Below are 27517 nucleotides of genomic sequence, written 5' to 3'. Positions count from 1 at the left end.
CAAATAGGGGCCAAATGGAGTGAGAGGGCAGATACTGAGGAAGAGACCAACAAACTTACTTCTCTTTAGGCAGAGGAGCAATGGTCAAAAAGTTTATTGTCAGGTTACTTTGTTTGGACTTAGGAGAATGTAATTATATGTATTTGAGGTATTTTTAGTAAAGGATTAGATTAACTCAAGACGTTTAAGACTTATACTGAAATTTCAGTTTTAATAGTAAGAATAGACTATTGTCTTAAATTAGTAGCATAGAAAAAACACTGCCTCCTACATTTGAAAAATACCCAGGTATGCCTGTTAGCTCAGTTTAATGTTGCTAGTTACCAGTTATTAATGGCTTATTCTACTAATGCTTGTTTCATGCTTGTCTTCTGGGATAAATGAGGTAAGGAAAGGTACATCCAACTTCTGTCCAGAGATTGGACTTGAAGATTTTAAAGTCTCCTCCTAGGAGATGTTTGGTGTATGAACTCTTCCTTTCTTATGAGTACTTTCTGGCATTAAACTGATAGAGCAAAGTCTGTTTCTTATTGGAAAAAGCAGATTCATGGTGAAGTCCTACAGAATTATTACAGGAGGAATTCACAAAGCATATAAAGTCTCTGTACACAGTGGTGTTCAGGATTTTTTTTCACATTTGAAAAATGATATATCCAGCAACTTGGTTTCATTGGGGAACAAAAGAACAATTTCACTGTGGAAAGTTGTCAATGAAAAACTTAAAGGAAGCAGCTCAGGATAGGATGTAACAGAGCTTACATTTCTGAAGATCATTGTTTTATTTTAAAAGAGGCAATTGTTTCTCTCTTCTCTTCCCCTTCTCCCCCCTTCCCACCCTGCCTTGGCTTTTTTAATTGCAAACAGCTCAGAAGATCTGAAGAAGATGAAGAAAAAGAGGAAGACATTGAAGTACCAAAGGCCATGGGGGATATATTTGAGTCCCTTGCTGGTGCCATTTATATGGATAGTGGAATGTCTTTGGAAATGGTTTGGCAAGTGTACTATCCGATGATGAGGCCATTAATAGGTATTTTCAGCTTTCAGAAAATAATTAATAATTAAGTGCTATCTGCTGTGAAGAGAACAAACCTAAATATTGTATGTTTGTTTATTTTCCAAATAGAAAAATTTTCTGCTAATGTGCCCCGTTCCCCAGTGCGAGAGCTGCTGGAGATGGAGCCAGAGACAGCCAAATTTAGGTAAGAATGCACTTCCTTTGGTACACACTGCTATAGTGTGTTAAACTGATTCATAAGCTACTGAGGATTTTTATATATCACAAATTTACTTACAATTTCTTTTACACTAAGCAGCTATCATGATCATTGTGTTTGCTGATTTTTTTTTTCCTTGCATAACTTTCTGAGAAAAGATTTCTGTTTAACTATAGTGCTTTAACTTCTGTAGAAATGAGAAAGTAGATCTCTTATTTCACATTAACTTGCCTAGGCAGTAAGTAATTCTCGTGTATATTTTTGCAGCCCTGCAGAAAGAACTTACGATGGAAAGGTCCGAGTAACAGTGGAAGTTGTAGGAAAGGGAAAGTTTAAAGGTGTTGGCAGAAGCTACAGGATTGCCAAATCTGCAGCTGCAAGAAGAGCACTACGAAGCCTCAAAGCGAATCAACCTCAGGTCCCAAACAGCTGAGACTCCTCTTAAAATTAAGTAAAATGGGGGAAAAAAACACATACAGATAAAGCAAATTTAAAAAAAAATGTTGGTGTTGAGAGGAACAAATTGGAAGACAGCATTTAAAGTTTGTTTGATAACAGAATAGATAAAACATTTAACATGTATAAAATTTTGGAACTAATTGTAGTTATAGTTTTTTGCGCAAACACAATCTTGTCTTCTTTCCTCACTTCTGCTTTGTTTAATCACGAGAGTGCTTTAATGATGACATTTAGCAAGTGTTCAGAATAATTGTTGTCAGGTCTTTTTGGTTTACTTTTATTGTCAGTACAGCTTTGCTTAGTGTTAGAAGGCCAGGGAGCTTATGCCTAATGCAGTTGCTAGATTTATATATAGTAATCTTGAAGTTCTTCAATCTGTGCACTAGTGCCAGTCATAAAACAGTTGATAAACTGTACTGGATGATTGGGTATAAGAAAGAATAAGTGTGCCAGTATTCTCCTTTTTTTTTTTTTTTTTTTTTTTTTTTTTCTCTCTCCTCCTTTCTCTCAATGTCATCTTTTTACATTAAGATGACATTCCCAATCATTGTTGCACTTATTTGTTAGGGACAGATTTTAATTGAAATGGCTGGCATACTGGTAGAATAAAACTTCACTTCCCTTATGCCACACAGTCTTGCATAAAAAAAGGTTCTTGCCTTAAAAATAAATAAACCCTCATTAACAATCTTTAATTTCTGATCTTTTTTGGAACAAACTGTTTTACATTCCCTTCATTTTGTTATGCATTTTACAATGATACAGCTCTATATTTACAGTACAACTCATTACTATAGCTGTGACTTGTTACAGGATTATAATAGAAATTGTATTCATATATATGTAATTAGGTTATTTTTAACAATTCTGAGGAGGTGGTTAGTCTACAGTTTTTTTTATACCATAAACAGAATATGGTCTTTGGCTAAAGTTCCAACTTTACACAAACCTGCAAGCTAGATAGTTCCAATACTGGAAACAGTAATTAATAATTGCACAGTGCAAACTGTCACTCTAACAAAATAACCTTAGACATATCACACCTAAAATATGCTGCAGATTTTATAGTCAATTGGTTACGTATTTAACAAACAGAGCACCTTTACACTTAGAGATATTTCCACGTAAATTTCTTACTGTACTTTTCAGAGTTGCATGCATATTTCACCTACCAAAGTTGTGCTGTTAAATAACATGAAAGTTGATGTTTGAGATATAACTGCCGTACTTTTGATACATCTGTGATTTAGGTCCTTAATTTAGAGAAACTAGCTCATTGGTGTTTTGTTTTACTGGGGGTGGGGAAATCATACTTTTATTTTTTAGGCCTTGCCTATACTTCTTTAATTAGATTTTTGTAGGCACTCTTCACTTAAATACCTCAGTTCTTTTTTTTTTTTTCTTTTCTTTTCCTTCTTTTTTTGCATGCATTGTTTTTTTTCTGTTTTGGTGCTATGTTTATATATTATGCTTGAAATTTTAATTTTTTGCACTGTAACTATAATACCTCTTAATTTACCTTTTAAAAAAGCTGTGGGTCTTGTATTCCCACCAGTATCAGTAGAGGTTTGCTGCAATTTTGCCCTGTTAATTATGCTTGAAGTTTGAGAAAGCAGAGCAAGGTGTTTTAATGTTTTCCAGCACAATTGTTTGAACTTGATGCTGTGTCTTATGTATTAAATTACAAATAAATACTGTATTTCCTGCTTTTAAACCCTATTCCTTTCCTCACAAATGCACACTAAAATAAAACAAACTGTCAGCTCTTGCTTTCTTAACAAAATAATAAAAGAAATGCCTTAGTGACAAGGGATAGACATTAAGCTTTTCTGAAATACAGTTTTCAAAAGTTCATACATTTTCTATCTCAGTCATTTTTCATTCTGCAAAAAAGACTGTTCTTGTATTTGAAAGCAGCATTGTTATTGTAGTCAGACTGAAAATTAAAATACTAACTTATAAAAAATTCTAGCATTTGTTTGGTACTTCAGTCATGAAAATATAACGGAGAAGTATAAGACCTGCAAGTCATGGTGTGTATAAAACAGGTGTAAATGAGATGGAACAGAAAAACATGCAGTCTAAATTTTCAAAGGTAAATTGCTTTGAGTTAGCTGTTTAAAAAAAAAAAAAAGTTGGTGATTTCAGTTTTAGCTCTTTCTTCATGGTAGGAGTGGAGTTTGTTAGTGAAAATACATGATTACTAATGTTAATAATTCTGTGTTTCTGGCCAGACGTCAATCAGCCAATAAAATCAGACCATCTAGGAAATCCTAACTAGTTTTAACTGCATTATGAAAAACTAAATTTTAAGCTAGCCTTTGAAAACCTAAAATTTCTTACTGATTGTTACAAGGTCATAGATTCTCAGGGGTTTCAGGTAATTGTTAGCAGTGAAGTGCTATGGAGTGTTTTGCTGCAAAGAAAATTAACTGAACTTGCTCTGTGTTTCAGAATAGTTTAATGATCACTTTGTTACTAGATAGAGCCTATGAATTGGAAATCTGAAATGTGTAGTGGCTGACTATAAAGTAGTTTCTGCTGCTGATGCGTTTTTAAATGCTTTTTAAATGCCGTAATTTTTTCCAGTGTGACCTCATTGAAATATTTTTTTTATCCTTTGAGATAGAAAATTCGTATTAGTTTCCATGTTATACATCTGTGTGTTTTACCCTACAGCTGATATAATTTTGATATTGGACAGTGTATGCTATTAAAGACCTAAATCTGATCATTTGAAGGTTGGGACAGAAATCACTTGACATGCTATAAGCACAAGTGTAAGCGGACTGTTGCAACCCATCTTCAAAAGCAACCACACAGGCTCATCATAAATAGTGTGGGGGTTAGTTGGCATGAACCTTGGTTTTTTTATCTTAAGTCCTGTTATACTGTACTTTAAACAGTCCTCCTAACTATGCTGCGTTTTTATTTTTATGGCTTTTTTTGCGCTGTTCTGTTCATGTAGCACAAATAAGCATTGCACTTGGTACCATGCTTTACCTCATTTCAAGGAAAAAAATGCTTAACAGAGAGGAAAAATGTGGTTTGGCCTTGCTGCTGTTCTGATTTACTGAATTTGAAAACGGTAATTATAATGCCTGCAATGTGTCATTTACTTGCACAACTTAAATAGGTCATTTGTAATGTCTGTGGCATTTTTACTGTATGTGGAAAAATACAACAAAGATGTGTAACAACTCTTGATTGTATTTTGAAGCTATTGTTTTTCTACTACATCATTTTACTGTTATGTGAAGTAATTAAAATTAGAATGACCTCTGGCACTCCAGTAATTATCTCTGAACAAACCAACGTATTGTACATATAATGTAGTTATTGCAAGAAGACAACCCCTAGTAATTTGGTCAACCTCAACTAAATCTCCGCTCAGTCTTAATATTGAGTACCCAGTAGCGACTTTGGAAATGTTTGTTCAGCTTGATGCTGTGAAAGTCTGTACAGAAAAAAAGCATACTATTTTTAAGTCTCATTACACAATAGGATGTTGTGACTGCAGAGTACAGAACTTGGACAAGAACCAGTTTCCGTGCTGGGGAGGAATATAGTAGTGGCCCAGGGATGAGGTGCCAGATCCTCAGCTCGTGCAAATTGGTGTGGTATCATTTTAATCACTGGAACTGCATTCGCTTACATACCTGAAGATCTTGTGCTTATATGTATGTGGCAGAGTTTGGGTTTTCCTCCTTGTAAGCAAATACAGAACCATAAACTGGAAAATGTGGGGTTTATGCATGGTTACTGCATATAACATAACTATGCTACATGCATTTATCTGTATAAAAAGTGAAATCTTTGTATCCCAGTCGCAGCAGCACACGTAATCAAAAAATGACGAATAGCATCATGGTCTGCTGTGATACTACACTTGCCTTTGACAGTATTCTGGGTTTGTATGTTTTGAGTGGGGTTCCTTACAAAATTCTTGTGGAAATCTCTGTATTTATTACATGAGTGAGGCAAAAGGGTTTTGATTTTTTGGTACTTACCGACATTGATCCTTTTTCAGTTCTCTAATTTTCAAGAAGTTAGTTAATTTCTTTCTTTCATATTAGGTTTAAAACTTAAAACACTACAGTTCATGACCATGAAATGTAATCTAAATATCAACTGAAACTCAAGCTGAATTATGTTAGCAGATACCTAGAGGTCATTGTAGTATACTCCACTAGCAGTTAAAATTAATTTCTGTCAAAGCTAGCTATGTTTCCTAAAAATAAATTTTATCCAATAAAGTTCTTTGGGTTTTTTTCCCTCTTTTATTTGAATGGCAACCACAGACTACTTTAATTGCTTTGTAGATGCACTCAGAATTTACTGCAGCAGCAAGTTGAAGAGAAAAATGTTTGTGAACAAGAATTGGAAATTGCAGGCATTTTTATTGTAAATAGTTTGACTGAAAAGATGGTTAAAATCAAGTAGAATGAATAACAAATATAATTTGATGGACAATAAAATATTTACCATCACATGCTGCAGCTGTCTTTAAGGGACATAAAATGTAATTCATTCATACTGTAATCATGCTGCAGAAGTTTGCAATCTGCACCTTATGGATCACAATTACCTTTAATAGTTTTTTGTAATAATTGTAGCTGAGTATATCTCCAATAAAGTTATGGTCTGTTCACCTTGTATTGTCTTTCTGCTTTTGTTTTTAGTTCCTCTTGTCTTTCCATAAATCTTCTAGAGTTTACAAAAAATTACTTTTCAGTCTCAGTCTAAATAAAAAAAATAATTTGTGAAAACATTATTTCTTGACCTTGTTTAAAGACAAGTCTGCTTGTCTCCTTCCTCTGATGAATGAACTGTCTTCATAGCTATGTGAAGACTCTTAAGGGACGCTCAGGTTAAAAATGATGGTGTACATGCTACAATTTGATCTCTGTATTGACCATTATACCTGCAAAATTTGTCAGAGCTGGGAGGCCCCAGAGCACAAGGGTTCAGTAAAACAAGTTTGCACAATTCAGCACATGGTTTAAGAATAGGATGTTTATTTTAGCTAAGTCTCAACATTATTAACATTGATTTTAATTATGTTTGCCAGTTGCTTTCTGCTAGTATTTCACTTACTCTGAATATTGAAAATATGCGTGTAGAGCATTCTGACTGGCACACCAATGTCATGCCTATGTTTTACAGTGACGAGGCAGGCATGCCAGTCATCAGGAGTGTTCTTTTCTGAAAACTTCCCAATGCAGCAGTTTCTTGACATCTGCAATGGGCAACTTCTGCTACACGTTGTGTTTTAGGTTACAGAGAAAAGCCTGCTGAACTGCTGATAGGCATGGTGGTATCTTTTTCTGGGACTTGAGGGAAGAACTGAGTCTACCTGTTGTTCAGCAGTGTCAGTTTGTTCCTTGTCTTAGCTTAGCTGTGATGAGGCAAGCAAATCTCAGCTGAGAATCCTGAGGAACCTTATGGATCTTCTGTACCTTTCCAGCTCTTTTTTTTAATTTTTTTTTTCTTTTCCCCCTCTAGATTCCACCCTGAGCCTGATGGCGCTGGTAGGAAAGGCCCTTTAATGTGTAGGCCAGTAAGCCATAGTAAGGTATGACAACACAGCCCCCACCCCCACAAGTTCTAACAAGTGGGTCAAATCGGGAAAACTTTTTTCTGGAATTTTCTACAGGGAAATAGGCCTGAAAAAATGATTAAAAAAAAATAAAATAGTTCAAGATGCCATTATCTTCTTGTTCATTGTGGAGGAATGAGATAAGGCATGGCTGTCAAGCTTGAGTTTCGAAGTGGTCCATCCCTCGCTGGGTAGTAACGTGAAGCATACAGAGTTCTCCAGAAAGTCAAAGTGTAAAATCAATAAAAGGTTCTGCTTCAGAGACAGGTGGCCAGATTTTTTGCCAGTAGGGGAACATCACCTACTTAGCATAGATTTTCAGTACAGCATATTAGCGATGGTGTTGAAATATAAACCATAAAAAAACATAAAGATCCTTTTAGTTTTTTAAATTTAGGCTACTCAGAATGAAGCAATGACTGGGTTCTTTTTGCCCCCCCCCCCCCCCCCGAGGGAACATCAGGCTTGACTTAAAAAGAGAAATTAACTTTAGTAAAGCTATAACATCAAGGCACAAATTTTTAGGATAGTTACCATTTGTCTTTCAGACAATCTTCAGTGGTCACACTATAGGAATTGAAAGGAGAATATCTCTACGTCTGTCTGAAGAAGAGTTTACAGGTACTGGTTTCTCATTTCCTCATAAGAATAAATGTGTGTCGTAATTGTATAAATAGAGCTAAGATATGTATATGGTTAGCAGCTATTCTTCTTAAGTAAAACCATACATAAAAAGGAATTTGAGTAAAAACTGAGGGGACCAAGTTTTTGAATACACATGCCCTGAAAAGGGGTAGTAACAAAGCTAATCATAACTTAGTGACCAGAAAAAAACACAGAGAAGCAGATTTGCTGCTTGGCTGGGCTTCCCTTAACACTTCTGCTAGAGTCCAGGTGCAGGTTCTGTTCCTTAGAGGAAATCTCCATGTCAGTGGACACAGGCAGTACTGACATGTAAGTGGGTTTTATTTTTCTCATAGCTGTGATTATGTCCTTCCTTATTGTAGAATGTGAACAATACTTTCATTCTGGTGAATCAAATAACTGAGGACCTTCCTTATGTTATGAAAACAATATAATTTACTTTTCAGCTTAATCACCTCCACTTACCTGGCTTATACTCTCTCCCTTTTTTTTATATATATTTTATTGGAAGCCTCATGCTAACTCTTAAATGGAAGTAATTTTCTTCTGTTAACTTGAAAATTTCCTGTAGTTTTGAGTTCCTGTTGAGCTCCCACTGAAGTCACTGGGAAGACATCCACTTGGGCTCTGTAATTCATGTGCATTTGAACTTAATGCAAAAGTCCTTCAGCCATAATATGTGTAAATTCCAGATGTCAAGTAAAAGTTGAGAAACGCAATGATGTGCAAAGGCAGCCTCTTCTGTTTTGCTTCTATTTTTTCAGGCTCTTTAGGTAAAAAGGGTGGCACATTCACCAGCTACCTATTTTTGAGATAGCCCACCTCTCGAGGCAAATAGCCAACTGCTTGCTCCATTTTCTTTTGCCATATGGGCAAGATTTAGAGGGGAGGAACAAGGGCCGTCTTCCTCAGAGCTTTTATTGACATCTAGGATGCTTCAGCTAAATTCAGATTAGCTGCATCTGGGCCAGCTCCCACCCATTGCCTCTGTTGTCAGCGGAGCCATGTCAGCAGCAGTGGGGCACCGCTGGGTTTTCATACCCTTGGATCATCCTTTCAAAATGAGATGAATGAGAGAAAGGCTCCTTCCTCCCCATCTGGGGCTGGCACCCAGCTGATAAAATGGGTCCCACACGGTAGCTTGAAGCTGGAAGTCTTCATTCAGGGGAAGTGATGGGTCCAGAAGAGATTTCATGTAGCTGCAGCACGGCCAGGGAGTCAGTAGTTACTCCAGGGTCACACTTGTCTCTTTGCTGAGGTGAGGATGATCATGATCCCCTCTTCTTTACTGCCACATGTCCTGGAGCAGGGGATTGAGTATGAACTGCTGCAGCTGTTCCAGTCTTTGTAATAACCTGGTGCTAAGTTTGCAGCCTTTACTTGCCTAACTGTGAAGCTCTGAGCTCCATGAGGGGATTGCAGAACCACCAACCCAGTCCTCAGCTATATATATTTTAAGAAAGCAGTTTTCACAGAAGTACTTGAGTGTCACTTTGGCATCAATTTTAGGGTAAGGTTTTTAACTTTGTTTTATAAATGAGAATAAGTAACATAGAGGAGCAGTGCTATGGTTGTACAAGCTGCCAATTTCACAGCTACCAGCGTTAGCACAAGTACCAGTGAACACAGATATCGTTAAGCATAGGTATCTCTTTCAATGTTCTTATACCACAGCCACCTACACCAGTCACTTTTGCTGTCATGTATTCAACCTCCAGTACCCTGAATTTAGGCAAGACCCTGGTGTCAGAACAAAACCCTCCCTGATTTTAGTGGAGCCTCAGTATCTTGATAGCCCTATTCTCACACATCTGTAGCAATTAATACAGTATTTTGCAGCACCAGTTTTAAGAAATTATTGCTTTCAGGGTGATTCTGTCTGAAATAGCAGGGCATTATGGTCCTGCCAGCAACGTTCACCACCTTCCTCCTAGCTTTACATAGTGCATGTGCTCCTGGTACAAGAGATCTCGTTATACAAACGAGCATGGCACAGGCAGCTGCCCCCCTTGTCTGGCCAAGTGGCTGCTGTGCAGGGCCATGCCAGCAAAAACCTCACTTAAAACAAGGGCAGAAGTTCCCAGGACTGTGCCTCAACCACGGTGTTGAAGTTGCTGGTGGTGAATATGGGAACAGATCTATGGAAGATGTAGTAACCAATTTTTTGTGGACCAGATGCCTTTTCTGGGCTTTAAAAAGTTGCCCTGTCTGTGGAATCCATCAGCTCGAAGCATTCCTGCACTGAACACTACTTGCCCTGAATTCCCAAGGAGTGCCCCCGTCTCCAGCAGGTACAGCAAGGCAGAAGAGAAGGGCAGTTCAGACCTTCCTGACCCACCTTGCAGAGCCTTGATTACAGAGCAAGCACACATCCTTGTGCGCGTGCATCGCAAGGGTACTCCTTATTTTACGTAACATTTAGTTGCGAGTCACTAAGTTAACATAAAATAACCACATAGCAACTTCTGTGGAAGGTTTCTTGTAAAGGAACATTGGTTTATTGGCAGTTTAGCTAAGGTGAAGAGTTACTTCATGCAGTAGCTAAATAAATTGCAACAGAGCCTATGGCACATGGGCTACAGGAACTAAACTAAATGTGAGTACATAGTCCATGCTAGATATATAGCAACTGCTTTTTGTGTAGGATATGGTGTGTTGATGGGTGTCAGGAAATCCCAGAAACTACGGTGACTGTACCAGGCAGTGGTGGGGGACCTACATAAACACCTGAGATGTATCAACAGTTAGAGAAAGTTGTAGGCTGGAAATATTTCGGAAGAAATGCCAAGATCAGAGACACTTAATGTACAGAGGAAAGGAACAGACCTGGGCAACTCTGCTCACAAATCAGCTCCCCTGAGAGGGGTGAGCATTGTGAAGGAGGGCTGGGCAGTGGTGGAGACAGGCAGAGCCAAAGTTTGCTTATTCCAGCATCAAGTTCTAAGGTGATAGTGGGACATGCAGGAGGGACTGGGAAAAAGAGACCAACTGAACCAGAGCCTTGCAAGGAGTAAAGGTTGAGCTTGGTCACTGGGTACCGTGGAAGTCACCAGGTTTTGCCACTTCCAACAAACTTTAGACCTCTGAGGTCTAAAACAAGTCCTGTGGAGTTTGTGACTGCTTGGACCCCTGTGAGGACTCCATGTCTTAACTGCAATAGTGAAAACTGCCTTGCATCCAAAGCAGGCTTGTGGTGAGAAGTGCTGCAATTTGTCTGCTGTGCCAGCAGCAAAGGTACAGGCCCTGTGCCAGCCATGCTACAGACAGCCCGCACAGTAGGGTTGCATTTGGTAGGTGGGAAACTGGTTTTGCTGTTAAGAGATAAGACTGTAGTTATGACCTGGCATCACTCAGCTTAAAATCCCCTTCTGTTTTTCACCTCATTGTGATCACTCACGTTGAGAGCATCATTTGCTCATCCCCCACATTGGCACAGTCTTCTGTCTGCTTTGAAAAAGCATCTCGACCCTGAGCGTTCACCGGGACGATATGTCTCAAACTAAAGAGAAGCAATTGCAGCTTAAGGTTTCGGCTCTCTGGTACAAGAGAAACAATAATAGGTAGGAGTAAGCCCATCAGTGATGATTTTCAGGGGACGGCTTTAAGCTTTTGATGGATTTCCTAGTAAAGCTAAATCTAATCTAATGTTCGGAAGTTGATTCCTTGCTATGATCAAAGAGGTTCTGAGAAGGCCCTGAGTGAGCCCAGCTGGAGAGATTTGGGGCTGGCATGAAGCCACAGGAGACCAGGAATTGTGGCAAGCATGAAGAAGCAGATGAAGCTGCAGTTGTAGTCAACTGAGGAACACAATTGTTTTTCAGGGCTGTAGGTAACAGCAGTATTTGACAGCCAAGTTCTAACTGGGTCAATGGCATAGCCATAAATCCATGCATCTGCCTGATTTTTTCTAATATTGCAGTATTTTTGGACAATTTCACCCAGCTGCCCACCGCAGAGGTCTCTAGTCGCTGGGCTCCCGTTGTCCCATGGCTTCCTGGAAGCACAGCTGGAGTTAGCTTTGGGGAATCTGGGCAATGCAGCATGGCGATACTGGAGATGGAGCCTTTAAGCCTTCAGCTTGACTCCCTCAGCAGCCAGGGGCTGCACCACCAGAGGCTCATCCCTTTCCCTGACCCACTGCCTGAGGGCTGGCGCCCAACGCTGCAGCCTGGCCGTACGGCTGGGACTGCTCACCAGTGATGGTTACTGCAAGAACACCCCGCATCAGCGCATACTCTGCCACAGCTGCCTACACACCTCCCTCACCTGCAACTGGGGTTATGCCTTTTATATGATGCTCCTGAGACTTCGGTATCATTTTCTCCGCTCCCCGTCCCCAGCCATCTCTCTCAACTGTCAGTGTTTATAACCGCTGTGCACAATTACTCTCCTCCCCAACCCCTGCTCCACCCCAGAGGCAGCTGTATTTCCACAGCGAATGAAGCAATTCCTGTATGTATGATTTTTAAAGTACTTTGGGACCCTTTGGGAGAGAAGGTGCTATTGTACAAGTACAAGATATTATTAAAACAGGAATCTGCGTAATGGGTGATAAATTTTGATACTGTATGTTTAATATAATATGACGGTTGTAAATCCAGTGAATTACCATAGGTATTTGCTGTGCAGTGTGTTTATGAATTGTTTGGGCAGGTGTTTTTCAAGTCCCAGCTTTTCACACGAAATGTGAATTATAGGACAGTTTAATAATAGTTCATACTAGACTCCAATATGACACAATTAGCTGCAGAAATATTATCACTTGATGGCTGAGCTTGGTTGCTGATTAAATTCATGTATAAGAAGGTAAATGAAAAAAGCAGCACAGAGAAAAGAGATCTGCAGAAGGAAAATTTTTGATCTGTCTTTGATCTCTTACAAGCAAATATCTTTTGAAGCTGCAGAAATCTATAGTTTTGGTATTGTCCAACTGCATTATACATGTGCTTTCAAAGGGGTTAAAAGCAGTTTATTTTGATTGGAATAATGAAATAGTTCTTTAAAAGTTTATATTCAATAGTTATACTACTAATATTTATTGATGTGAAGGGATATCTGTAGTGCACATGTTATTTGAATCAAACCTTGCTAGGTAGTTTTTAAATCAGATCCAAAATAATGTAATTCAGGATTACATAGGGTCGGAATTTCTTATTTTTATTTTTTACTGACTTCCACATAAAACAGACTTATAAGACCTTGAAAAAATGTTTCCCTTCTCTGAAGAAGAGAGAAGTACTCTATTTCACTTTTCCATCTGCTTTTGTACTATGAGCTGAATCTCATCCTGAGCTGACATTGCACCAAACAGCACAGCAGTAAACTACCTAGAGGTAGGGCTGGGTAGACGTTTTAAAACTTAGTGACTGAAGAACACATCTTCTCCATCACTGTAGAATTTTCTGACTGTAAGTTGGGCTGTCTTTAGTTTTATTAAAGCCTATCAGTGTCCTTTGGGCTGTGAAGCCCTTTGCTTTTCTTGTAGGCGTTTGCAGCTCCCAGGGGTTTGCTGTGACTTACGCAGCTCCGTAGCCATCGCTGACACCTTCCAGCCAAGCGAGGCTCTGGGCTGGGTTTTGGAGGTGCTGTGCTCCCACCACTCCAGCTGACATCCAGGGCGGCTGAAGGTGCTGGGCATCACCAGCTGCCTCTCCAAGCCCTGTCCCACCATGGCTCGTGCCTCCCTGAGCACCTGGGAGCAGGCCCATCATTGGCATAGCTGAACCTCACCAGTGCAACGCTATGAGCTGGTAGCTCGGCTGGAGGTTTAGTTAAACATTTTCCTTCCCCTTGACTGGCGTGAGGAAGGCGTCTGCAGCCCACCCCCCTCCCCGCGCCGTGGCTTGTGTATGTGTAAAAGCTGCCCTTGGCCCCAGATGATATGTTTGCATTTCATAATTAATGCTGAACTCAACTTGAGGCAGATACAAAAGGACGATTTTTTAAACAGATGTTGCAGGTCACTTGTAAGTTATTTGTCAAATAAGTTTCAGAGCGCAAGCCGCTGCTTTTGCCATTGTAACCAAAGGCGTATGCTGTTCAGCAGCAGTAATTACAAAGCCAGGGCAACGCAGGGAAAATTCATCTTATTTAAAAGTGTTTTAGTGTCACCAAACAGCTTGCTATGCCATTAGGCAAGTTTTGCTAGACACGTTTAAGTTGAGGGTTTTAATTTGTTTGAAGTATTCTCTAAAACAGAATTATGTTGGAGTTTACATAAAATGAGAGAATGACATGAAAAGTTTTAACTTAAGCAGCAAAATATAAAGGCTAATCTTATTTAAAAGTAATATGTGTGTCTTGATTGAGTGCCCAGATACACTCAACTGGGACATTTTAGTGGAATCGGTTCTAAGCTGTTACACTGAGTTATACAGAGTAGGTTTTCCTGAGCTCACATTGCCAGACCTGAAATACTCTTGTGGCTGCATTTAATAAAGAAACGAAAGTCTTGGGTAAGGGGATATGATTTTTTATGACAGAAGGAATGCAAATAACTTTTAGTCTCATTGCCTAGACCGGGTTTGGTCTGATTTGATGGAGTTTAATAATGACTTATAACCTGTGCTGACAATGTGCAGACCCGCACAACGTCATTTAACTCATTTATTCTGCTTGCTGTAAAAACAAAGAGATGGCAAATAAATATATGGAAAGTTCATTGTTTGTCAGAGGGCCCAAGCCAAAAGTTTTCAGTGACCTTTTAAAATATGGTCCCAGGCTAGTACTAAAATGTCTGTCACTCAGCGCACACACTTGCACAATTTGGCCTTTTAACCCGTGCATCTTGTTTTTCTCTCTTTCAACTGGTTGTATGAATTTCAAATCAGCTGCAGCTATTTAAGTTTTTGCATTGGAGGATTACTGTAAATTGCAGTCTGACAATTACAATGTACAGCGCACAGGAGAGTTATTAATGGATAGGCCTACTGATGGCCTTTCAGCGCTGACGAGGGCCTGGTGTTCCTCACCCATAATTAGATCCAGTGGTTGGGGTCTGTGCGGATGAGGCAGAGGAGGGGGTCGGCCATGGAGCGCCGCTTTATCAGAGGAAGATATCAATTGATCAGAGATAGTTACTATCGGCAACGTCTAAATCTCTAATTCACCTTCTTCTTAATGACTTGTATTGGCTTAAGAAGCTAAGTTATTTGACAGCACGGAGCTCGGCTGACAAAGCCGCGCAGGTGGTTTTAATAGAGGATTTCTGTTGCTTGAGATTTCACTAAAGACAGAGCAACAGTTCAACAGACACAACAGAGGCCAGTAAAAACCCCGGCCCACTGCTCTGCTCACCGAGGATACCAGCGGGGCTCAGGCTGCAGCGAGCTGCTGCTCCCATTGCTGCGGCACTTTTTCCCTTTGCAAACCCCGCACAAGGGTTTTCTCTGAGGCTGCAGTATTTATTTTAAGGAATTAACCTTATGTGGGCATAAATTATACTCGACAATGAAAACCCTTTGCGGGGAGGGGGGTGGTATTTGTTGGGTTTTTTACTTCCCCTTGAAAAAACATTTTCCAGAACATAATGCTCCTGAAAAATTAAATACACTTTTTAGGATTAAGAGAGAGTCCAATGCACAGGAAGAACCAGTAAGGTTTGTAAAGGTTAAAGACGATGGTCATTGACCATTGATAAACCCAGAAAATAAACTGACTGTAAGCCAAGTGCTTAGATTAGATGTGGCATCATGAACAAAAATTTCAGCTTTTTAATGAAGTCACCCAAGAAGCAACAGTTTTGTGCTTAGATTATCACAGTGTAAATCCAATAAGAGATGGGCACCTAACTCCCCAAGGCGCTGCTGATCCAGCCCTGGTCCTTTCTAGAAGGATTACAACCACCTGCCCAGAATTTTTCCGTGCAGTAAAGCTTGTAGCCAATCTGATGCTCTCAGTATGTCCCAGAGGTTTTTTATTATTATTATTCAGATTATGTATACCCATGGCAAATATAGATTTGGGTCTGTTAAGGCTTTTTTGCAGGGTAAACATTTGTTTAAAATCTTGTTCCAATCTCTTAACACATATGGAAGTAAAATCTAATTGAGTAGATCACTGGCACAGGCAGAACTTTTCTGTTGTTGTTCTTGAGGGAGAGCTCAACAGAAAAGCAGGTCTGTGAGACTTTGCATTTTAGCCTTGAATGGAAACATATTTATCAGTACAAAGCGTGCTTTTTAAACCATTCTGGAACTAGCAAAATTGACGGACCTGTTTTCTGGTTTCACTGCTAGGTTTGTGACCTCACTCTGGTACCACTTCTGGGTTCATCTCATGGTTTTTACTTGTGAGCGCTAATTTGCCGTTTGTACTTCCACTGAACTTGCGACCCATCTCTGCGTGTGATGACTTCGCAGCTCCTAGGTGAGGGACCACTGACCTGAAGTGTTGAGAATAAACACTGTGCACCTGTAGCGTGCTGTGGTCTCAAGATCTCAAAGTGCCTTTGAAATTTGCTAATAACAGTTTATAAAGCCTTGAATGTTATCCCTGTCAGAGGAGAAAACAAAGGCAAGGCAAAATAAGTAACTCTCCCAAAAGCAACAGATTGTTAAATAGTTCATGAAGTGAATTTCCCAGCCAGGGATATAGACTGAGCTACATCACGGATTGAAATCCTGATCCTTTCATGCTGATGGTGAGAGTCCCATTGGGTTCAGTCTTGTCACGAGCTCACTGGCATGTTTTTTGCTTTACGTGAGGAGAGCAACCCAGGAGCCCAAGCCACAGATGAGTTACCACATAATTATATATAAACTTTCCTCATTAAAATGAGAGCTGTCATTTTGGAGCTGACTGGGCTAGCTAGCTGGGGTGTCAGTGTCACCCTGAATTTAATATGGATGTACCAGCAGAAACCTAACTGGAGAATGGTGCTGAGTTGGAGGGCTGCTGCTCTGTACTGTGAAGCAAACCGAAAGCATGGTGATAGCAGTTGTCTTCAACCCAAAATGTACCTGTTCTGCCATGGATAATGAGGGATGCCAAACAAGTCCTTTTTGGAACAGGAGTGTTAGTCAGCTTCTTGTTATAAAACAATTTTTTATTTTGTAGTTGCATGTGCTTATGACCTTAGACTTCTGCTTTTTTGTGTTTGAAGTTACATTGTGCAGGGGAAGGTTTCTTCACTTACGTTAGTAGCATAACCTGCACAGTGAAAAGCTGTTACTGACATCTTTGGATGCTATTATTTATCCACAGATTACTAGCAGTGGTGGGGCCAATAAGCAATATGGCTCTACAAGATCCCAGTGTACCACAGGAAGGTGTTTTCCTCCTATCCCACGTCTTGTGTGAGCAGCCAGGTATGGGTGCTGGGGCTGGCCTGAGTCTCCGCCGTGCTGTCTGCAGCTACATGCCAAATCAGCAAAAGTTAAACTTCTCACTGAGGAAGACTTTGGAACTACGAATCAAGCACAATCCTTTCTCTTGCTGTAAGTCTGTCTTTTTTATTATTTAATTTTCTTTTAGGTATGGATTGGAATGTTTCAATTACTTTATTTTACTTTACCTGTGTTCAAGGACTTGCCAAAAGAATCGTTTTGGATGCAAAGAGCAAACCTTGATTGCTCAGCCCTTAAAGGTGACAGTTTTGGCATGTTTGGAGGGTTTAAAGCAGGGGGACCACGTTCTTTGCTTTTGTAAAAAGGGTAACCTCTGCTGACTCAGTCAAGCTCTGTTCATTTACACAGAGAAGATAGTGCCCAACCGTTTGCTCTGTAATGGTTTCCATAAGACACATGTCAGCTCAGTCCCCATAACAGTCTGTGTGGTGTGAATAATCGCCAAGCTGGTTGCAGTTTTGAGCAAGTGGGTTTGCACCATGATCTGATCAGCTGAGTTTTGCAGAGAGACATCGCTGAGCCATTCTGTCACTCACAGCCGCATTGCTCTTGCAGTTCATGTCTTCCTATGGGGCAGCGTGACACAGGAGCTGCTGGTGTTACGTATTCTTCCCCCTTTCGCTAGCCAACGATGGCTGTGCCCCACTATGTTGTATTTCAACTCAAGCATGCTTATTCAGTTCAATTACTTTGAAGGTAGTTGCTGTCCGGCTTAATGCCCATTATCTAATGACATTGGGGTAAGCTGGTCAAAAGAGGGTACATGGTGGGTGACCTTATTCTACCAGTGTGCCCAGGAACCAAGACCAAAATATGATTTTTTTGTGCATTGGAGCGTGTATCTATACCTCATGCTTCTTCACCAAATAAAAAAGTTTACTAATTCAATCTTTAGTGTATATATATATATATATATGTATATATATACACTATAAATATGGGTGTATATGAATTGCTCATATATGACTTGCATGTCAAGCCATCTGACGACAAAGAAAACAACCAAGTCCACAGCTTCTGACATGAAGCACTGCTGTGAAAAGCATTATAATGAATAACTGACTTCTGTCTTAGTGGTGCCTTCATCTTTTTATTCCTTCTTAAAACAAAGTCTGTTTTGACTGCTTTGCTATGCTGTTAACAGACAAATACACTCAAAATGTTGGCAGTTACGTTCAAGGCTGGATTAATATAGGTTTGTTTTTCTACTAGCGTATCCAAAGGCAAATACTCCTACTGGACTCCACCCTTCAGCTGTGAAGCAGGTTGTAAATCAGTTCCTTTTTTGTTGTTTTTAAAGTAGTTTAGGGGCTTTAAAATGGTATTTAACATTATTACAGTCTGCTTGAATATTGTACAATTTCTAACTACTTCTTCGTTTTCATATCCACTTTTCTGCCACTCAGAAGCTTCTAAAAAAACAGTGCAGTCACCACTAATGCCAAGGTGTAGCAGAAGTGTTCTCAATGTCTGTTCTCCCCCAAGTATTTAGGTGTCATAATTTTTAGCTTGCTAAAAAAAGCCAGCATTTGCAGAAGGAAAGAATGAAGACCAGTTTTTCAAACTTTGTCCCTTCGTCTTTGAGGCTGGAACAGGTAAATTTGTCCTTGCTTCTTTCCCTAGGAAAGCTCCAGTAGGTGCACAGCCAGCGGTCCTTGTCCTCATGCTGCCCTCCTTAATGTAGCACTAAGACTATGGAAAAAACTTTCTGCATCTGGAAATATGGAAGGAAATGGCTACTGGATCAGGAGTCAGCAATTCTGATGCTAGCACACGTTCAGACACATCCATCAAGCAGTCCATGACCTGTGAAAATTAAATCCTGTAATACCCTTTTTCATTTGTTTCTGTTTTGAAATTGTGCTCTCTGGGTTTATTCTCTTTACTCAAAGTCAGAGCAGTGTAATCTGAATGCTGGAGAAAACTGTTTGAGCTGATCTTCTTAGATTCTTGACTGGTTCTAAAAATAGGGCCCTCCTATCCATTAAGATAAGACTGAAACACTGGTGACATTAAGCACAGCTAACAGCCTTGGTGTTCTGGTCTGCAAAAAAATGTCCATCCTGTCTAGTAGGCACATTGTGTCTGTCTGGTCTCTCAGACCTGGGTGAGAGGCTCCAGTCTATCAGGTGCCACCTCCCACCAAGTCCTAGCGGCTGCTGTCCCCAGAGGGAGGGACCCAGAGAACATATAATGTTCCAGAGCTCTTGTGATAAAGCTTGTGTACCTTGTGTACCCTGGAAGGCAAATCTGTTTCTACCTCACCTTGTCCTCTTCTGATTTCATGTCTCTGAAACCCCCTGTGCTGTTTGTTTTAATTTTCTTCGCCAGGCTTCCTTTACGTGGACTCCTGCTAGATCTCACGGACCCCTCCACAGCCTTGCCCTGTGCTGGGGAGGGCATGGGAGAGTGGTGCAGGCTGTGCTGGGGAGCGCTCAGCCTCACTGATGGACAGACTGGCATCTGTGTGCAACATGCTGTGCAAACCTAAGGCTGATGGCTGTGTCGGAAGCATGTTTAGAGCTTCCCAAATGTAAAGACTAAAAGGTGAAAAAAATTATGATTTTTCAGTCCCTGTAAGCTAACCACTGTGTGAACTGACATCCAACCTTGCTTTCCTGCCCTCCCCTGCCCTCCCAGCACCATGTTCCTGCCTCTCCCCCAGCATCAGCAGCGACGTTTGCAGACTACATCCTAAGCTGGGCGAGGGACCTATCCCCATCGCAGTGTGTCTTTGGTTATTTTTCTGTTTTATGGTCATGCTAACTTCCAGTCAGATCAGGTTCCTTATCTGACTTACTGCGTAACTTTGGGAGCACTGGCATCGACACAAGGGAGAAGGCAGGGCTGCTGAAGATGGGGGAAGCATGGGCTGACACTAGTCTCCGCTTCCGCTGGTTGTAAGCTGCCAGGAGACCACCAGCCATTTGCTCCCAACCCTTGTCTCCTGTCACACCAACCGTGGGGGCACCACCATGACCTGGTGTCCAGGTTACTCGACGAGCTGACGCATCTGTGTGTGGCTGCACGGTCCCAGCACAAAGAAATCATGGGAAATGGATGATGGTGAGCGGGAGAGGGAGAGCTGGGCCGCTGCTCTTGGGAGCAGCTGGCGGCTGGGTCAGACTAGGTGTGGTGTGAAACTGAGCCCGCGCGGAGGCACGGATCAAAGCACCATCTCAGGGTATTCATGTCAGACACAGCAAACGTTTAGCAATTTACTTCAGTGGCGAGATACAAGAAGTTTACTTAATACTTCTGGAAGATACCAGTCTGTGTGCTGCGGCTCACTCCCACTTGCTGCCTTCCCCATTCGCTACGTGCACACAGACACGCACACATGCACACATGCACACACACGTGCGTGCGCGCACACACACACACATGCACACACACAATGATGGCTTTGTTGGCATGGAAAAATGCTCCATGGGGAGCTGCACATCCCAGAACACAGCTCTGTTTGCATCTAGAGTCATGATGGATCACTGTGGGGAACCTTAAATCTCTGCAGCTCTCAGATCTCTATCAAAAATGGGAGCAGCTGGAGTATGCTCCATTTAATGCAAACTGCATGCGTAGCTGGATTCCTTACCACCTTGTCAATGCCACCCCCAACTGCCAAGGTCTGAGAGCCCCTGAGTCTACTGAAACCAAAGGGAGGTGAGGATTTTCTTTGACTTGGATGCAGGTTTTTTAAAGGGAACTTGGGAAATAATTAACACATAATTAACCTGTGGAACTTTCTGCCAGGAAGTATTACTGAGGCCAACCGCTCTGCAGGGTTAGGAATTTATATGAATAATAAGAGGTCCAAAGTGGAAAAGGTATCAGCCTTCAAAGTAGAGAGGACATCATTAACCAAAATGAGTTAAGGAGATGGTTTTCTTATGGATAAATTATTTCTTAGTGCTCTATTAAGGGATGTTTTGTGCCTTCCTGTGAAGCCTTTGGGAATAGCTACTGATGAAGACAGTAGAACAGTGGTCTGATCCACTCTGGCAGGCATGTTTCCTATTAAATATACAGTATTGCAGATGTTGTGCTCTAGAGCTAATAGAGCAGCACTCACCCCGGTTCCTACTGTGCTCCAGAAAATAGTCGCTTGTTCAACTGATTTAAAAAATATATCTTATTTGATCCCAGACCTGTCACTCTTGTAGACTGGCATTATTTGAATGATTGTCGCTTCATCTCACTGACGAGTTGTTCACTAGAAATGAAAAAATACGTGTGGACGCCAGTCTGTTTAGGGAGTGAACTACGTAAGGGTGGCATAAAAGTGTCCGACCAGGTCAGGCTGAAAGGCCACCCTGCCCAGGATGCAGCTTTGCAGTGGTCTATAGGTGTCTGGGGAAAGAATATAAGCAACGGAGTAAGCAGAGTTATCCTTCCTGGTAGACCACCTGATTGTGGTACTTCATGCCTTCTGGATTCCTGGAGCTTGAGGCTGTGTCCCCACCACAGGGCTTAAGAGCCATTGAAGTTTTTTATTCCTTCTGGAACCTATCTTGTATTTGACCTCCAGTACATGCTGTAGCAGTGATACCCAATGCTGTAATAACCCCTGGGTGAGAAGGTGCCTCCTTTTGGCCGTCCTGAGCTTGCTTGGCCCACTCCCATGGGGTGGACAAGAGTGAACAGTCATTCCCATAAGCTGTTATGGCCCCAGGGGCATTTCCTATACCTTCTGCCTCCTGCCTCCTCCCAGCTTATCATCCAGCAGATTCTGAGACATCTCAGAGCCTCTGGTTGCTCCCTTACTCCTCTCTTCCAAAGAAAAACTGAAGGACCTTTTCTCAGATGGGCTCAGCAAGATACACTGAAGTTTGGAGATACTGATCTCTGGTTTGCAAACCCTGTCCCTAAAGCGTAGGTTTGACTTTCTTTTCTCCTTATCCTTGCAGCAGATCTAAGCTTTTGCTTTCTACTTTCTCTGTAGCATTTGTGATTTTGCACACTTCTACTGTACCCCCTTATCCTCTACACCCCCAACACATTTAGTCATTTCTTTTCAAAGTACCTTTTCCACCGACTGCTTCCATGTATGAAAGTTCAACACATCCTTGTTTTTTACTGCCCTCGATGGAATTTTCGCCAGTATGTTTGTTGCCTTTCCCTTCTGCAGTTCTGCTGCATCCTGCTAGAGACTGGGCAGCCGAAACACCATCAGGGGTTCACAGTGTGTGGCACCACACACAGTGGGGAGGCAGCACTGTAGTTTTGTTCTCTTAACTCTAAGATTATGTTTGCTCTTCAAACGACTATGAATCCCAGAACTGAGAATGTCATAGGACTAACCACAATGAGAGCCAGTTTTATTTCCTAAATAGTTTTAAAGCCTACTTAAGGAGCACAGCTCCAGGAACAACTCCTTGAGACGACTCCTTGTGGGTATTTTCTCTTCACTGGGGAAATGAAACATGGTTCTACCTTTTTGACAAGAATGAAACTATGGCCATATTGGATTAGACCAGAGGTGCCTCTTGCCCACAGCCCTGTCTTTCTGATAGTGGCTTGTGGATGCCTAGCTAAAGAAACAGGTGATATACTGCAATATTTTCTGTATATATTTTCCATATTATGCCAGTCTGTGGCTTGGAAACTTCTTGGCTAGGAGGTTGCATCTGTTTTGGTTCTCACAGTCCTTGGGGCACCTTTCCGTTGTTCGCTTTAGCATGGATTTTTGAATACCTTTTATTGCAGCCATTTATTAACCTGCAAGAGGAACTTGCCCTTATCCTTGAAGAGCCTAGGTCTAAGGAAAAGTGGGGAAGAATTCTTGGTTTCTGACCTTTTTTTGAAACTCCAGACTCATTCATCTGACAGCCATAATAGCCCTTGACATTTCCTTGAAAAGTATCTTTTTCTAATATAGTCTCCTTGTCCATTTGTCTATCCATGTCAGAAACCCAAGGGACTGCAGCCCATGAAAGCCCTCCAACCTAGCTTGAAACTAGCAGCCTCAGACCGCGGCGAGATGCACAGCTCTCAATGGGCAGCAGCCCTCTGCTGCCATGGCTGAACTGTTATCAGTACCCAGCAAGCCAGATGAAAGCTAGCTTTGCTGTCTGCTCAAGTTGCAGTCACACCTCCAGGTTGCCATATAGACACCCCCGTCTGCCTGAGAGTGTTACACTACATGAGTTCTTCCAGTTATAATAAATTTACCGTGAAATATTAAACACTGGCATATACATTTTTTTTGGCAAAAAGAAGCAAAAGTTGGAATCTGAATTTAAAACTGTAATGCAACAAGTGAACATGCAGATTTATGGGCTTAACAAACACATACAACTTTTGAGACAGGCCTAGCAGACATCATGCTTTTAAAATGTCACAGTTCATGTAGCTGTCACTTCAAACACTAAGGAAACTGGCACTCCCAAAGTGCTAGCAAGCTCTGGCTGGACAGTAACAAGACTCAGAGGTCTAAAATTAAAAACTGTCCAAGAAAACGTATAACTGCTTAAAGACCTCATTCTGAATGTTTTATACCACACTCCAGTTTGCAAAGAAATGGTTGTCTGATCGGCTAAATAGAAATGAGATGTTTCCACCACACCTTTGGTAGAGGAAACAGAGCTGTTTGTAATGGAGCAGCTTCCATGGGGAGCGTCGGGAGTCCTGCTGATTGAAGAATGTCTTCTCCTATGAGGTTTGCTTGCCTTTCTCTGGCAGATGTCTAATCAGTGATGCTGACATATGTTTTACACAGTGGCCCATCTGAATGTCAATGATAAATAGGATGTATTCTAGTTCTGCAGTTATCAAAAGCCTCATTTCAATTTACAGGTCAGATAATTTTTCTTTCTGCTACAGCATTTTAGTAATGTCAGCTTGGAACTCTCATTGCAGCCTGTTTCGGCAAACGAGGTACACTGACCTAATTGAGACCTCTAGTATAAACAGACAAAACTCCCTGAGTTTTGAGACCTGCTGCCCTTCTCCTCCTAACAGCAGCAGACAGAGACCCCTATGGAAGCAGCTTTCTCCCACTGAAATGCACCAAATCATTTAATAAATGAACCTTTTTTCTTCTGGTGCTCCAGAATGTTAAAATAAACACTAGGACTCAGAAAACGAGAACACATATTATGAATTCCAGTAAGACTTCACTCTTCGAAGAAACATGTTTGTGTTTGAGTTTGGGAACTTAAAAATACAAATTTTCTGGTGAACTGAGTCAGGAGAACTCTGGAGTGAATTTATTCTCTGTTAACAGGATATTCTGCTGATGCACAGCATTAAATAATCGTAGATCAGATGTTTTAAATGTTATTTTCCATATACCTGGGTGTAGTTTTAAAACCAGTCGCCCCCTCCTCCTCATACCAGAGACATCATGCTTGTGTTGGATTTTCCTGTCCTTTCCCTTAGGGTTAGTTGTCAGCCAGATCAGCTCCCTCATCCAGCTGACCTCACCCCCGGAGTCCTGCTGTGAACACAGTGAGAGACAGGTACACGTGGCTGAGCATGAAGGAAAGAACAACTCATGTCCTTTCAGCTCCAGGTTCAATATTACCTTTCTCAAACTTCTGATGCAGCTGTTGGACACTAATTAGTGCACTGACTACCTCATTCCACCGAATTCCTTGTTTCCCTCGATAGCTCCAGTCACGCTTCCAAGCCAAAGGTTTCTATTGGGTATGGTGGGACTTTGAACCTTGGCTTAATTAAAGCATATAATAGAAGCAAGCTAAGTCTCATATATAAATGTGGAACCATGCTTGAAGCGCATTAGGATGAACAGGTTGGTTGTAGTTTCTTCTTTCTTCTGAGTTCCTTTTGTGAGGCAAATGGAAATAAAACAGAAAGGAAAAGAAATACTCTTCCTTGCGGGGATGAAGAAGAAAAACAGGGAAGTCCATTAAAATCCTAAGACTGAAAAAAAAAAAAGTCAAGGAAAGAAACAATTCCTGTGTTACCACCAAGGGACACAGCAAAAGTAGTGTTGTCGTTTAGTGTTGGTCAAGCTCCTTTTCTTGTCTCCCCTTAAAGAACTGCAGACAGCAGCAAGAACCACGATGCCATTGCACCTCTCCGGTTTACTGATCTCCATTCTTTCCTCTGCCAGACTGCCAGGCTCCTCAGAAAAGCCTTTTAGCTCATGAAAAGTTCAAGGATTGCTAGCTTGTACAATGAATGTCTCAAAACAAGACATTATAATTAAATTCCAGACTTGTTACTGAGTTGAGTAATGTTACAACAGACTAGTTTGTTTGGAGATTTTTTTTTTTTTTTTGATATCCAGCACTAAACTAAGTAAGGCAAAAAGAAACTTCTTCAAGAAAATGAGGAAAAGAGGAACCTCCAGTCTCTGGGTTATCAGCCCCCTTTTTGCCCAGAGTTTGTAACATGCACGTGGTGGGATAAAATGCAGTACAGTACTTTTTGAATGATACTAGACAAATACTTGCAATAAAGTAGTTCTTGCTTTCTTAGATAACTGTCTCCTCATCTGAGTGGCAAAGCTCCTTGCTCATGACTGCAGATGGAGGGTTACTGCCCAAGACAAGGTAACAATTTTATCAACAGGGCAAGAGGGGACAAACTGTACACAATCTCAGCTGAACTAAAGGATTTGTCTTTCCTGAAGCAGTTACCAGGAGAGCCCATCACAGGCTTCTTAACATCTTTCCAGTATTTAGGGCCACTTTTCTCAGACTGAGTCCCGTGCTTAGATCCTTGGGAACACAGCTGCCAAAACCAGGAATTCTCCATGTGTGACCACATGTCCTGCATGTCCTTCCCCTTCCAGTGCACGTGTATCGCAAGCCTCCTGCTTCCAGCCAGGCTGATTAGGTGTGTGGCTAGAGTGGACCGGCTAGTTGGGATGATTTCTTTAATTACTCCACTGGGAAGATTAAACTATTTCCCTAGCTGTGTCCAATGAGCTGGCCATGTATTTGACACCCTCTATTTACAAGGAGATGACAAGGCAAAACATTTGGTATAGGGTGTAATGGATGGATGGATTATGCAGAAATTTGGAGGCTGAGTAAGCAAGATATTTAAGAGAGGTATGAATGTGTAGATTGAAACACTTGGATTAAAAGCCTATGAAAGATTTGAGTCCTTTTATTCTTGTGCTGCCCTAGATATCATCACAAGAGTAAAATGAAAGATTGGCTCATCGAGAGCACTTTGGGTTCCTGGCGTATCTTCCCACAGACCAAAGGGATTTTGAAAGTGGCCTGAGGTGAGAAGAGAAACTAGTGAGGGGCAGGATGTGCCTCACACACCAGTGGCCCTTGTGGTGTCATAAGCAGTTTCTGGAGGATCTGAGGTCTCTTCTGACAGCTCCATGGGGATCTGTGGTGGCTTGGTTGTTGGGTAGGTCAGGGTAGGTATTTGCACTGGCACCTCCCAGCATCCAGTGCTGTGCTCAGATCAAACCTCCAAAGGTGTACAAAATCAGCTGCTTCTCACCAAAGCTTTTGTCTTTGACTAAGGGAATTAATAAGAAAGACAGAGAGAGAGAAGGCCAAATGCCCAGTGGGGCAGCATGGTGTGGGCAGGCTGCGTGGTGACAGCTTCTCCCCTGGGCCATCACGTGTGCCTGGGCAGATCCAGCAGGTAACATGGCCCCTGTTACCCTCTGCTCAGCAATGTACATTTTTCACCACAAGGTATTATACATTTAATATCTCACAAGACTTCTATGAATTCCAAGGTCTACATGTCATGAATGAGATGAAATATTTTTCACAGCATAAAAAAAAACCCTTTCATCCCAGAGACAGCAGTCCTGGACTTTTGCATTTCTTCTATTGTACGTTTCTCCTCAGCCCAGAAGTCATCTGTGGTTTCTCTGGTTTGTCCGTTAAGCTCTTTCGTGACCGCTTTAGTGGCCCACAGGCTGCCTAGCAGAGCTTGGTCCTTGTTCACCAGGTGGAGAGGCTGCAGGTCCTGCTGGATGTGCCCGCTGAAATTAATGCAGAAAGCTGCCCACACTGTTTTAAGTTGTAAAGCTCTCCCATCCCTCACCTACTTAATCTAACAGCTTCTGCAAGCCACTTGTAGAACTTGCCTATGTGTACGCCTGGTTGGCCCATTTTCTGAAGCAGTTTAACCTTGCTCTGAATGAATGCAAGCTTTCTCTGCTATGGCCTGTCTTGATCAGAAGTTACGTTTAGTGCAGCTCTATTAATTATTAGAAAAGTAGACTAGCATAGATACAACACCATGCTAACATGACCCCATTGCTTGTAGCATGCTCTGAGCATGTGCAGAGTGAGCTGATGTTTGCC

At 41.4% G+C, this 27517-nt stretch overlaps 1 protein-coding gene and 1 long non-coding RNA gene across 6 annotated transcripts in view; both read left to right on the top strand.

Annotated features, from left to right (window-relative positions):
* Window positions 1–6329, top strand: part of DICER1 (dicer 1, ribonuclease III) — a 66760-nt gene extending 60431 nt beyond the window's left edge. For all 5 annotated transcript variants that reach the window (XM_055815902.1, XM_055815857.1, XM_055815796.1 and 2 more), the window contains 3 exons: window positions 865–1027; window positions 1124–1199; window positions 1482–6329. In XM_055815902.1, the coding sequence (XP_055671877.1) occupies window positions 865–1027; window positions 1124–1199; window positions 1482–1647 (405 nt within the window). In that variant the 3' untranslated portion in view covers window positions 1648–6329. The remainder of the gene's footprint in view (window positions 1–864; window positions 1028–1123; window positions 1200–1481) is intronic.
* Window positions 6330–7818: 1489 nt separating this feature from the next.
* Window positions 7819–19083, top strand: LOC114014003 (uncharacterized). Its single transcript, XR_003557330.2, has 4 exons — window positions 7819–7893; window positions 16155–16284; window positions 17122–17354; window positions 18888–19083. It is a non-coding gene; the product is annotated as an uncharacterized LOC114014003 (long non-coding RNA).
* Window positions 19084–27517: the final 8434 nt, after the last annotated feature.

The sequence above is a fragment of the Falco peregrinus genome, chromosome 1 (genome assembly GCF_023634155.1).
Source record: "Falco peregrinus isolate bFalPer1 chromosome 1, bFalPer1.pri, whole genome shotgun sequence".
NCBI classification, from domain to species: Eukaryota; Metazoa; Chordata; class Aves; order Falconiformes; family Falconidae; genus Falco; species Falco peregrinus.
This window is presented reverse-complemented; position numbering and strand designations above follow the sequence as displayed.